Source organism: Stomoxys calcitrans, chromosome 2 (assembly GCF_963082655.1).
Source record: "Stomoxys calcitrans chromosome 2, idStoCalc2.1, whole genome shotgun sequence".
Taxonomy (NCBI): Eukaryota; Metazoa; Arthropoda; class Insecta; order Diptera; family Muscidae; genus Stomoxys; species Stomoxys calcitrans.
This window is the reverse complement of record NC_081553.1, coordinates 130,212,957-130,226,726: the sequence shown is the minus strand read 5'-3', so window position 1 is coordinate 130,226,726 and position 13,770 is coordinate 130,212,957. Positions and strand designations below refer to the sequence as shown.

At 37.9% G+C, this 13,770-nt stretch overlaps 1 protein-coding gene across 2 annotated transcripts; it reads left to right on the top strand.

The window, feature by feature from the left end:
* Nucleotides 1-3,325: 3,325 nt before the first annotated feature.
* LOC106085902 (leucine-rich melanocyte differentiation-associated protein) lies at nucleotides 3,326-10,896 on the top strand. 2 transcript variants are annotated; one of them, XM_013250371.2, is made up of 5 exons: nucleotides 3,328-3,570; nucleotides 3,811-4,050; nucleotides 7,347-7,495; nucleotides 10,470-10,684; nucleotides 10,746-10,896. In XM_013250371.2, the coding sequence occupies exons 1-5, from the start codon at nucleotides 3,502-3,504 to the stop codon at nucleotides 10,817-10,819; spliced, it is 747 nt and encodes a 248-aa protein (XP_013105825.2). In that variant the 5' UTR covers nucleotides 3,328-3,501; the 3' UTR covers nucleotides 10,820-10,896. The 2 variants fall into 2 exon arrangements, with proteins under 2 accessions (XP_013105824.2, XP_013105825.2); XM_013250370.2 differs by having other exon boundaries at nucleotides 3,326-4,050.
* Nucleotides 10,897-13,770: the final 2,874 nt, after the last annotated feature.

The window sequence follows — 13,770 nt, the reverse complement described above, 5'->3', positions numbered from 1 at the left end:
TCGAAAGCACGCTAACTTTCGAAGGAGTAAAACTAGGCGCTTGAAATTTTGCACAAATACTTTTTATTAGTGCAGGTCGGCTGGGATTGTAAATGGGCCAAATCGGTCCATGTTTTGATATAGTTCCTATATAAACCGATCTTGAGTCTCGATTTCTTGAGCCACTAGAGGGCACAAATTTCGTCCGATTTGACTGTGATAAGTATGGCACAAATCGACATAGAACCTGATATAGCTGCCATATAGACCGATCTGGGATCTTAACTTTTGGAGCCTCTAGAGCTCGCAATTGTCATCCGATTTGACTGAAATTTTGTAAAACGGCTTCTCTCATGACACTCAACATATGTGTCTAATATGGTCTGAATCGATCAATAGCTTGATACAGCTCCCATATAAACCGATCTCCCGATTTTGCTTCTTGAGCTTCTACAAGGCGCAATTCTTCTCCGCATGAACTGAAAAATTACACAATGACTTCTACAATGTTCAGCATTCATTTATGGTCCCAATCGGACTATAACTTGATATAGCTTCAATAGCATAACAGTTGTTATTCAATATTCTTTGTTTGTCTAAAAAGAGATGCCGCGCATAAGAATTGCGCCCTATAGGGGCTCAAGAAGAAAAATCAGGAGATCGGTTTTTTATGGGAACTGTATCAAGCTATAGATCGATTCAGACCATATTAGACACGTATGTTGAAGGTCAAGAGAGAAGCCGCTGTACAAAATTTCTTCTATTGGTTCAAGAAGTCAAAAATCAAGATCGATTTATATGGCAGCTACATCAAAACATGGACTGATTTTAACCATACTTAGCGCAGTTGTTGGAAGTGATACCAAAACACCACGTGCAAAATTTCATTCAAATTGGGCTAGAATTGCACCCTCGAAAAGCTCAAGAAGTCAAGACCCAAGATCGGTTTATATGGTAGCCGTACCAGATTATTTACCGATTTGCGCTATACTTAGCACGGTTATTAGAAAACATAACAAAACACCTCATGCAAAATTTCAGCAAAATTGGATGAGAATTGCGCGCTCTATTGGCTCAAGAATTCAAGATCTCAGATCGGTTTATATGACAGCTATACCAGATTATGAACCGATCTGAAGCATACTTAACACAGTTGTTGGAAGTGATACCAAAACACTACGTGCAAAATTTCAGTCAACTCAAATGAGAATTGCGCTCTCTAGAGTCAGGAAGTCAAGACCCAAGATCGGTTTATATGCCAGTTATATCAAAACATGGACCGCTTTGACCTATTTACAATCCCAACCGACCTACACTAATAAAAAGTATTCGTGCAAAATTTCAAGCGGCTATCTTCACTCCTTCGAAAGTTAGCGTGCTTTCGACAGACATACGGACGGACATGGCTAGATCGACTTAAAATGATCAAGAATATATATACTTTATGGGGTCTCAGACGCATATTTCGAGGTGTTACAAACAGAATGACGAATTTAGTATACCCCCATCCTATGGTGGAGGGTATAAAAATTATGGCAATAAAATAAAGACTAATAAAAAAATCCGTTTCTTAAATTTTTTGGCTTCCAAACTGTATAACGTTTGACTGAAACTTCGGATGTGCACACTTCTTACGATACAGTTGTTGCAAATTTTGTTCAGTTTTCATACCCGTTTTGCGAAATTTTCTACAACAATGATATTTTGACAAAATTTTTGTAATGAAATAAAATCTTTTGTTGAATTTCTTTGACCAGCTGAAACCAATAGATGTTGCTTTTATACCCACCATCATAGCATGGGGGTATACTTATCTATTTATTCCGTTTGTAACACCTCGAAATATTGATCTGGGACTCCATAAAGTATATATATTTTGGATCGTCTCGACATTCAGATTCGATCTGGACATGTCCGTCCGTCTGTCGAAATCACGATAGTGGTCGAACCCGTAAAGCTAGCAGCTTGAAATTTGTACAGATACTTATAGGTTGTTGGAGATTGCACATAGGTCATATCGGTTCAGTTTAGATATAGCTCCCATATAAACCGATCTCACTACTTGAATTCTTGAGCCCCTGGAAGCCGCAACTTATGCTCGATTTGGCTGAAATTTTGCATGTAGTGTTCTATTATGACTTCCAACAACATTGCTAAGTACGGTCCGAATCGGTCTATAACCTGATAAAGCTGCCATGTAAACCGATCGCCCAATTTGACTTCTTGAGCCCCCGGACGCCGCAATTTTTGTCCGATTTGGCTGAAATTTTGCATGTAGAGTTCTGTTATGACTTCCAACAACTGTGATAAGTACGGTCCATATATGTCTATAACCTGATATTGCTTCCAAGTAAACCGGTCTTTCGATTATCCTTGTTCGCTTCCTAGAAGCTTTAATTTTTGCAGGTTTGGTATGTAGAATAAAATAATGCTCTTCAACTAAATTAATTGTATAATTTTTTAGGAGAATCCATGGTGTTGGGTTCCCAAGATTCAGCCCGGCAGCGGTCGAACGCGTAAATCTAGCCGCTTGAAATTTTGCACAGATATTAATTATTGATGTAGGTCGTTGGGGATTGAAAATGGGCTGTATCGGTTTAGATTTGGATATAGCTCCCATATAAACCGATCTCCCGATTTGACTTTTTAAGCCCCTGGAAGCCGTAGACAAATGCAATTACGTTAATTTAGAAATTTTCATTATTTTAAGCAAAACATGGTTTCCAAGTTCTATGAACCCAATCACATTTGTAACAAGATTTTAAGTCGAAGCTTGTACTTCTTTATGTTATTCAAAAATATTCTTCTTTATTGAATAGAAATTGTGTTAAGTAAAATTACTTAACAAATTTAAGTCTATTAACAATTTGCACACATATTTAAGATCAGTAAATGTTATCAATCATTTCCAATTGGATTAAGTTTTTTAATTAATCTTAAGAACCACTTTTTTGGGGTCGTGATTAGATACTTGGTTGCTAAAGCAACATTTCGACACATTCGTAATAGAAATACATTGCAGTATGTTGAAGTAAGCTCCATTCTCTTTATACAAATATGTGGAATGTTCCTAAGATTGTCATAAACTAAAATACTAATCGTTTGAGCAAATTTGGCATTTCAATTCGATTTACGTGATACCAAAAATGTTAAAGAAGTAATTCCCTGCTTTTTGCTGGCTTGAATGCGCCTAGCGACAAAAGCGCCATCGTTCGGAAATTTAAAGAAAGCTTAAAGCTAATGCTTCACTCATAGCACCTGACAACACACTAAATAAGCTTTTTTTCACAATCGCATGAAGCATGAGAGAAAAAGTTTTTTTTTATTTTGGTTAAACAATCATTAATGATCTGCTAACAAGAACATCAGTCTACTTTTAACGGATCTAACTAGAACATCAAAAGAAAGCACGGAAGCTAGAGACCAAATACTACGAAGGAAAAGATTAAAACAAGAACAATGTTGAATAAGCAGCTAAGAGTAAATGATTAACGCGAACAGCACAAAAACAGAGAAGAAACAATGGATTATTTGAAATCTGACGAAAGTGACGTAGATCGAAATGACAGTCATGATGGAAATAAACGAGAGGCGAGTAACAAACATTCACACATAACCCTCAAGCATATACCTGAGCGAGATGCTCCCATTCAAGAATCAAAACAACCAAATATGCATTCACTAAATACACACCCAAGCACGCAAGCAATCTACACATTAAAACAATTTTGTTTATTTACTTTTTGCGATATGGCTCATCCCTCCACCTTTGTTGTCTGCTGCCTGTCCATATATCTGTCCCTCTGCCTGCCTTTCTACATGTATGTAAAGCTGAATTTGTCCCATCGCAATCTACGAGAACTTGACACCGACATCATAGCAACCCACGGTGAATACATCGAGTATCTTGATGTAAGCCACAATCGCATAGCACGCTTGGAATGGCTTCTTCAACTGCCTCAGCTGAAATGTTTGATTATGGACGATAACAGATTGCGCGAGGCCCATTTTGAAAAGCTTAAGAAAATGCATTTGCCGAACATCACAACGTTAACCCTAAACAAAAATGAGGTGAGTGCAATTTTCCATTGAATGGTTTCAGTAGAGGTAGGCATTTTAGTTCCTTTTAGTGATCGCTCCTTTTAGTACCGTTCCACAAAAGGAACTAGTTCCTTTTTCATATGCGATCCCCTTTTTTGTTTCCTTCATAGAAAACCAAAAAAAAGGCTTAAATGAGAGTTTTTACTTGCACATGTAGATAAAAACGTTCATACTGTATAAGTGTTTGAATTTAAAATTCATTTTTTGCACTTTGTCTTAAGCAAGTATACGTCTTGATGCTGAAAAAACACGAATCGAAGCGCATCAAAACAATTAAGATTTGGTGACAATAAAAAAATAATATGTGGATGACAACACATTTATTTATTTGTGCCACCACACTCATTTAATGTGGATGCCACAAATAATTTATTTTCCATTCACATAAATCACCACGAATGCCATGCTGAAAAATATGGCATGTCAATCAGCTGGTCTACAAATTAACAAGAGGGAGTAAAATAAAAGCGTACATGCAACAAGTTAAAAAGGCGTTAAGTCCGAACTTTGGATGCCCACCACCTCGGGTATATATGTAAACCACCTATCGTCAAAATCCGGTGAAAAATGCATACCTTATGCCCCATAGCAGCTATAACGAAATGTGTTCCGATTTGGATCAACTACTAATAAGTACAAGTCATTGCTCAATTAGATATAATAATATATTGGTCTTTTTAATAGCTATATCTAAAAATGAACCGATCTGAACCATATACGACACGGATGTCGAAAAGCCTAACATAAGTCACTGTGTCAAGTTTCATTGAAATCGGATTATAAATGCGCCTTTTATATGGCCAAGACTTTAAATCGAGATATCGGTCCATATGGCAGCTATATCCAAATCTGGACCGATTTGGGCCAAGTTGCAGAAAAGTGTTGAAAAGCCTAACAAAAATAAATGTCCCAAATTTCGGCGAACTCAGGCAATAAATGCGCCATTTATGTCCCCAAAACCTTAAATCGAGAGATCGGTCTATATGGCAGCTATATCCAAATCTGGGCCAAATTGAAGAAGAATGTCGAAATTTCCTAAATTTCAGCAAAATCGGATAATAAATTTGGCTTTTATGGGCCTAAGACCCTTAATCGGCGGATCGGTCCATAAGACAGCTATACAATAATCTGGACCGATCTAAGCCAAATGCAGAAAGATGTCGAAGGGCCTAACACAACTCACTGTCCCAAATTTCAGCAAAATCGTATAATAAATGTGGTTTCTATGGGCCTAAGACCCTAAGTCGGCGGATCGGTCTATATCGGGGCTATATAGCCCATCTCCGAACTTAACCTGCTTTTGGATAAAAAAAGAATCTGTACAAAACTGTCAGATTACATTTAATTTTCTTTGGGAGCAGTCCTAGACAGCGTGATCCGTGTGGAGTCAGATTGTTTTATTGCTGTGTGATAGTTTATAGTTGCAAATAACTATGTTGTCGTTTATCTACTTGGCGTGACTCAATTTTTATACCCACCACCGAAAGATGGGGGTATATTCATTTTGTCATTCCGTTTGCATCACAATATCGATTTTCGACCCTATAAAGTATATATAGTCTTGATCGTTGTAAAAATCTAAACGATCTAACAATGTCCGCCCGCCTGTCTGTTATCTTTTAAAAATTGATATCAAAAGCTGAAACCTTGCATTGATTTTTTTTCTTTACTCATAGACAGGTAAGTTCGAAAATAGACTATATCGGACTATATACCATTAAAACCACTTTTATTATTCGATTTCTTGCATTATTTATCCGATTTCGCAGAAATTTGGCAGAGTGACTTAGGTTAGGATTTTCGGCATCCGTGCTATATATTGTTTAGATCGATCTATACTTATGTATAGCTGTCATATAGGCCAATCACTCGATTTATGGTATTTTGCCCATTTATTATCCGATTTCGCTGAAATTTGATACAGTGAGCTATGTTAGGCTTCCCGACATCCATGCCCTATATGGTCCCGATCAGTTTATGTTTGGATATAGGTGCCATATAAAACGATCTCCCGATTTTAGTCCATGGGTCAGAAGAACAGCGTTTATTACCCGATTTCGCTGAAATTTTGCACAGTGAGTTGTTTTAGGCCCTTCGATATCGCCACCTTCAGTGTGTCCTCTAGAGGCTCCAGAAGTCAAGACCCAATATCGGTTTATATGGCAGCTGTACCAAAACATGGACCGATTTGGACCATTTACAATCCCAACCCACCTTTACTAATAAAAAGAATTTGTGCAAAATTTCATTCGCCTGGCTTTACTCCTTCGAAAGTTAGGGTGCTTTCGACAGACAGACGAACGTACGGACATAGCTAAATCGACTTAGAAGGTCAAGACGATCAAGAATATATATACTTTGTTGGGTCTACATACGGAATGACAAAATTAGTATTCCCTCATCCTATGGTGGAGGGTATAACAAGAAATGCATTCGTCTAGGACCTAATAATATTACTAAACGTTGTAAAGCATACATTTCTTAACACAGAAAAAATAAGAATCTCTTTCAATCACGAAACTAATTGATCCAATTAATTTTTTAATTGAAACTGCTTCAATCACGAAAATGATAATATCAATCACAGTTTTGGAAAAGGCAATAGAAGAAAAAAATCAATTAAAACATGTAAAAAGGCGTTAAGTTCGGCCGGGCCGAAATTTGGATACCCACCACCTCGGGTATATATGTAAACCACATTACGTTACAATCCGCTGAAAAATGCATAATTTTTGCCCACATAGCAGCTATATTGAAATTTGGTCCGATTTCGACCGAATTCGACAAGAACATTGAGTGGTCTAATAAGTACAAGTCATTGTTCAATTTTGTAGAACAAAATATTGGTCTTTTTAATAGCTATATCCAAATATAGACCGATCTGAACCATATACGACACTCATGTCGAAAAGCCTAACATAAGTCACTGTGTCGAATTTCAGGGAAATCGAATTATAATTGCGCATTTTAGAGTGCCAGGTCTTTAAATCGAGAGATCGGTCTATATGGCAGCTATATACAAATCTGGACCGATCTGGGCCAAATTGAAGAAGGATGTCGAAGGGCCTAACAAAACTCACTGTCCCAAATTTCAGGAAAATCGAGCCCAAATTTCAGCAAAATCTTGGCTATTTGCTAACTTGGGTTGAAAAATTCGAGTCGTTTGAAATTTAAGCCTCCATAAAAGACAAAAAAAAATTTTATTCCTTTTAATTATTACTTATTTTAATAAATTAACCCATTAACTATCTATTTTTATTTTACAGTTGAGTGATTTAGATACAACTGCTAAAATTCTACAATACATGTTTCCAAATTTGGAGTATTTAAGTTTACATGGGAATCCAATGTGTCCGGATAATTTATATTTGCAACCATTCAGTGAATTTGTACCCTATGAGTATGCACATTACAGGTAATCCCTATTTTCATAATGACTATTTATGGCGAATCAAAAACTTTCTAGTATATATTTAAGATATCGGACAGGACCCGTTTACATGGGGACTAAAATGTTACATAAAAGCAGGGCTCACATTTGCTAAAATTTGACCTATTGATGGTTTTAGCTTTAAATCCCATTTCGTGTTAGCGCTTTTTATACCCTACACCATAGGATGGGGGTAAACTAATTTCGTCATTCGGTTTGTAACTACTCGAAATATTCGTCTGAGACCCCATAAAGTATATATATTCTTGATCGTCGCGACATTTTATGTCGATCTAGCCATGTCCGTCCGTCCGTCTGTCTGTCGCAAGGACGCTAACTTCCGAAGGAGTAAAGCTAGCCGCTTAAAATTTTGCATAACTAGTTCTTATTAGTGTAGGTCAGTTGGGATTGTAAATGGGCCATGTCGGTTCTTGTTTTGATATAGCTGCAATATAAACCGATCTTGGGTCTTGACTTCGTGAGCCTTTAGAGGGCGCAATTCTTATCCGATTGGAATGAAATTTTGCACGACGTGTTTTGTTATGATATCCAACAACTGTGTCAAGTATGGTTTAAATCGGGCCATAACCTGATATAGCTGTCATATAAACCGATCTTGGGTCTTGACTTCTGAGCTTCTAGAGGGCGCAATTCCTATCCGATTTGGCTGAAATTTTGCATGATGTATTTTATTATGACTTTGAACAACTGTGCCAAAAAGGTTCAAATCGGTTCATAACCTGATATAGTTGCCATATAAACCGATCTGGGATCTTCAATTATTATCCGAGTTGCCTGAAATTTTGTACGACGAATTATCTCATGACCATCAACATTCGTGTTTATTATAGTCTGAATCGGTCTATAGCGTGATACAGCTCCCATATAAATCGATCTCTATTTTACTTCTTGAGCCCCCAAAGGGCGCAACTCTTATTCGAATTGGCTGACAATTTACACAGGTCTCCAACATACAATTTAATTGTTTTCTGAACTGGACCATATCTTAACATCGCTCTAATAGCAGAGCAAATTTTTTCTTTTATCCCTTCTTTCCCTAAGAAGAGATGCCAAGAAAAGAACTCTACAAATGCGATCCATGGTGGAGGGTATATAATATTCGGCCCGGCCGTACTTAGCACGCTTTACTTGTTTTACTTTAAAGATCACATAATTATTTTATAGCCGATTCCAAGCAGTGTGCCGCAGGGTGACTTCTCCTTACATGGGTGCTACGTCATGTTTACATACCTTACAAATATCGCCAAGAAATCTAAATTTGAACAAGTAAAAAGGTGATAAGTTCGCCCGGGCCGATCTTTGGATACCCACCACCTCGGGTATATATGTAAACCACCTTTCGTTATAATCCGATGAAACATTCATAAATTATGCCCTCATAGCAGCTATATCGAAATATGGTCCGATTTGGACCACATTTGACAAGGATATTGAGTGGTTTAATAAGTACAAGTCATTGATCAATTTTGTAGAATAAAATACTTGTCTTTTAGTAGCCAAAGCCAAATATAGACCGATCTGAACCATATACGATACGGACGTCGAAAAGCCTAACATTTGCCACTGTGTCAAATTTTAGCGAAATCGGATTATAAGTGTGCCTTTTATGGGGCCAAGACTTTAAATAGAGAGATCGGTATATTTGGCAGCTGTATCCAAATCTGGAGCGATCTGGGCCAATTTGAAGAAGGATGTCGAAGAGCTTAACGCATTTCACTGTCCCAAATTTCAGCGAAATTGGACAATAAATGCCCCTTTTATGGGGCCAAAACGTTAATTCGAGAGATCGGTCTATATGGCAGCTATATTCAAATCTGAACCGGTCTGAGTCAAATTAAATAGGGTTGTCGAGGTGTCTAACACGACTCACTGTCCCAAATTTAAGCGACATCGGACAATAATGCGCCTTTTATGGGCTCAAAACCTTAAATCAAGAGATCGGTCTATATGGCAGCTATATCCAAACGAAACGATCTGGGCCAAATTGAAGAGGCCTGTTAAATGGCCTAACACAACTGACTATCCTAAATTTCGGCGAAATCGGACAATAAATGTGCCTTTTATGGGCCCAAAATCTTAAATCGAAAGTGCAAAGTTTCAGCTCAATATCTCTATTTATAAAGACTCTAGCGTGATTTCAACACACAGACGGACGGACATGGCTAGATCGTCTTAGATTTTTACGACGATCAAGAATATATATACTTTATAGGGCCTGAAATGGATATTTCGATGCGTTGCAAACGGAATGACAAAATGAATATACCCCCATCCTTCGGTGGTGGGTATAAAAAATAGATTTGTTTTATTATTTATTGAGGTAATTTGAGTACAATATTCATAAACAACATACCATATGAAAGCTTACGACCGCTTGTTCAAGAGTTATTAGTTTTGCAACGAAAATTTACCACTGTGCAGCGTGGGATAGGTAAGGTCGTTAACAGACGTACTTAGACAATTGTGAACCACAGTAGCGACGGACCAAGACCTCTGGTGGGAATAGAACCCACGGACCCCGCACAAGCAATCCGAGCACGTTACCAACTCGGCTAGCAGGGCGCCTATAAGGGGATAACACCGGAACTTGAACCCATGTTTTCGGCGTCATAGGCGGACATGCAAACCTCTGTGCCACGGTGGCCTTACATGGCTTAGTAGTCGTGTAAAAAACTTCTTCCCAAAGAGTTGTTGCCCAGCATTGCTACGTCCGAACTTGGCTATTAAAAGGAGGTCCTTTATCATTGAGCTTAAACTTGAATCAGACAGCACTCATTGATATGTTGAAGGATTTCCCCGTGTTCCTTAATGGCATGTTCGTGGGCGAATTTGCATATAAATTTGCTCTACATTTTATCCATATTACATTCAGCACAAAAATAAATACCAAATATATTATTCTCATGATAAATGCTTTCTTCATTTTGTTTGATAATAGGTCCGTTTTAAGTAAATCATTGCCCCGCCTAAAATTTTTGGATCACTACGCATTGGACTCTTTTCCTTTAGCAAAACATCAACAACAGTCACAGCAATTACCAACATTTGAGCAGTCGCATTCAATCTCTAAGGATATATGGTCAAAAATAAAAAGTTTGCTACTCAACAACAACAATAAAAATCAATATGAAGATAATTGCTACCAACCATATCGTAAGTATTTTCAACAAGCTTATTTTAATGCCCATGTGTTTATCCTTCCAATTCCTTTCAGCAACAACTAACAATTCTGCATACAAAGGACTTCAGTCTGAAGGAAATCGATTCATAACAAATTCTGATCTATAAGTAGGCTATAATAAGAAAATGGAAACGAAAAAAATTTTACTTTGTCGTAAGAAAAAAAACGGTTTAACAGAGAAAAAGTGTTTTATTAGTCTGTCGCCAAATTAACGATGTTATGAATTTTTATATCCACCACCGAAGGATGGGGGTATATTCATTTTGACATTCCGTTTGCAACACATCGAAATATCCATTTTCGACCCTATAAAGTATATATTTTCTTGATCAGCGTAAAAATCTAAGACGATCTAGCCATGTTCGTCCGTCTTCCTGTTGAAATCACGCTACAATATTTACAAATAGAGATATTGAGCTGAAATTTTTAACAGATTCTTTTTTTGTCCATAAGCAGCTTAAGTTCGAAGATGGGCTATATCGGACTATATCTTGATATAGCCCCCATATAGACCGATCCGCCGATTTATGGTCTAAGGCCTATAAAAGTCACAAATTTGGAACAGTGAGTTGTGTTACGCCCTTCGACATCCTTCTACAATTTGGCCCAGATCGGACCAGATTTGGATATAGCTGCCATATAGACCGATCCGCCGATTTGGGGTCTTAGGCCCATAAAAGCCACATTTATTATCCAATTTTGCTGAAATTTAGAACAGTAATTTGTGTTAGGCACTTCGACATCCTTCTTCAATTTGGTTGAGATCGGACCAGATTTGGATATAGATGCCATATAGACCGGTCCTCCTATTAAGGGACTTAGACTCATAAAAGCCACATTCATTATCAAATTTTGCTAAAATTTGGAACAGTGAGTTGTGTTAAGCCCTTCGACATCCTTCTTCAATTTGGCCCTAATCGGACCAGATTTGGATATAGCTGGCATGTAGACCGATCTCTCGATTTAAAGTTTTGGCCCTATAAAAGGCGCATTTATTGTTCGATTTTGCCAAAATTTGGGACGGTGAGTTAAGTTAGACATCCTTCTTCAATTTGTTTCAGATCGTTCTAGATTTGGATATAGCTGCCATATAGACCGATCTCTCGATGTAAGGTTTTGAGGCCATAAAAGACGCATTTATTGTCCGATGTGGCCTATATTTGGGACGGTGAGATAGGTTCAGCCCCACGACATATTTCTCCAATATAGTACAGATCGGTCCTGATTTAGATATATCTGCGAAATTTGTAAGGCCCTTCGACATCCTTCTGAAACTTGGCCCAAATCGGTCCAGATTTGAATGTAGCTGCCATATAGACCGATCTCTCAATTTAAGGTTTTGTGCCCATAAAAGGTGCATTTATTGTCCGATGTCGTCGAAATTTGGGACGGTGAGTTGTGTTAGGCTCTTCGACATTTTTCTAAAGCTTGGCCCAATTCGGTACAAATTTGGATATATCTGCCATAAAGACCGATATCTCTATTTAAAGTCTTGGCCCCATAAAAGGCGCATTTCAAATCGGATTTCACTGAAATTTGTCACAGTGACTTAGTAGGTCCGTGTCGTGGATGGTTCAGATTGGTTTAGTGTTGGATATAGCTACTGAAAAGATCAATATTTTGTTATACACAATTGAATTGAATTAGTATTTGGGGCATAAGGTATGCATTTTTCACCAGATTTTGACGAAAGGTGGTTTACATATATACTCGAGGTGGTGGGTATCCAAAGTTCAGCCCGGCCGAACTTAACACCTTTTAAGTTGTTTTTATACCCTCCACCATAGGATGGGGGGTATACTAATTTCGTCATTCTGTTTGTAACTACTCAAAATATTCGTCTGAGACCCCGTAAAGTATATATATTCTTGATCGTCGCGACATTTTATGTCGATCTAGCCATGTCCGTCCGTCTGTCCGTCCGTCTGTCTGTCGAAAGCACGCTCACTTCCGAAGGAGTAAAGCTAGCCGCTTGAAATTTTGCACAAATACTTCTTATTAATGTATGTCGGTTGGTATTGTAAATGGGTATTGTAAATATCGGTCCATGTTTCGATATAGCTGTCATATAAACCGATCTTGGGTCTTTAATTCTTGAGCCTCTAGAGTGCGCAATTCTTATCCGATTGGAATGAAATTTTGCACGACGTGTTTTGTTATGATATCCAACAACTGTGCCAAGTACGGTTCAAATCGGTCCATAACCTGATATAGCTGCCATATAAACCGATCTTGGGTCTTGACTTCTTAAGCCTCTAGAGTGCACAATTCTTATCCGATTAGAATGAAATTTTGCACGACGTGTTTTGTTATGATATCCAACAACTGTGCTAAGTACGGTTCAAATCGGTCCATAACCTGATATAGCTGCCATATAAACCGATCTTGGGTCTTGACTTCTTGAGCCTCTAGAGTGCACAATTCTTATCCGATTAGAATGAAATTTGCACGACGTGTTTTGTTATGATATCCAACAACTGTGCCAAGTATGGTTCAAATCGGTCCATAACCTGATATAGCTGCCATATAAACCGATCTTGGGTCTTGACTTCTTGAGCCTCTAGAGGTCGCAATTCTTATCCGATTTTATTAAAATTTTGCATGTAGTGTTTTGGTATCACTTCAAACAACTAAGCTAAGTATGGTTTAAATCGGTTCATATTTTGATATAGCTGCCATATAACCGATCTGGGTCTTGACTTCTTGAGCCTCTAGAGGGCGCAATGTTCGTTTGTGTTTCGGTATTACTTTCAACAACAAGTATGATTCAAATCGGTTCATAATCTGGTATAGCTGCCATATAAACCGATCTGGGATCTTGACTTCTTGAACCTCTAGAGGGCGCAATTCTCATCCGATTTGGCTGAAATTTTGTACAAGGTCTAGTATGATGTCTAATATGGTCTGAATCGATCAATAGCTTGATACAGCTCCCATATAAACCTATCTCCCGATTTTGCTTCTTGAGCCCCTACAAGGCGCAATTCTTATCCGAATGAACTCAAATATTACACAATGACTTCTACAATGTCAATCAGCATTCATTTATGGTCCGAAT

Excerpts from the sequence above, each read along its gene's own strand:
- LOC106085902 (XM_013250370.2), top strand. The coding sequence starts at position 3,502 with ATGGATTATTTGAAATCTGACGAAAGTGACGTAGATCGAAATGACAGT. Across the intron at positions 7,496-10,469 it reads TATGAGTATGCACATTACAG|GTCCGTTTTAAGTAAATCAT; the intron begins GTAATCCCTATT and ends GTTTGATAATAG. Across the intron at positions 10,685-10,745 it reads TAATTGCTACCAACCATATC|CAACAACTAACAATTCTGCA; the intron begins GTAAGTATTTTC and ends AATTCCTTTCAG.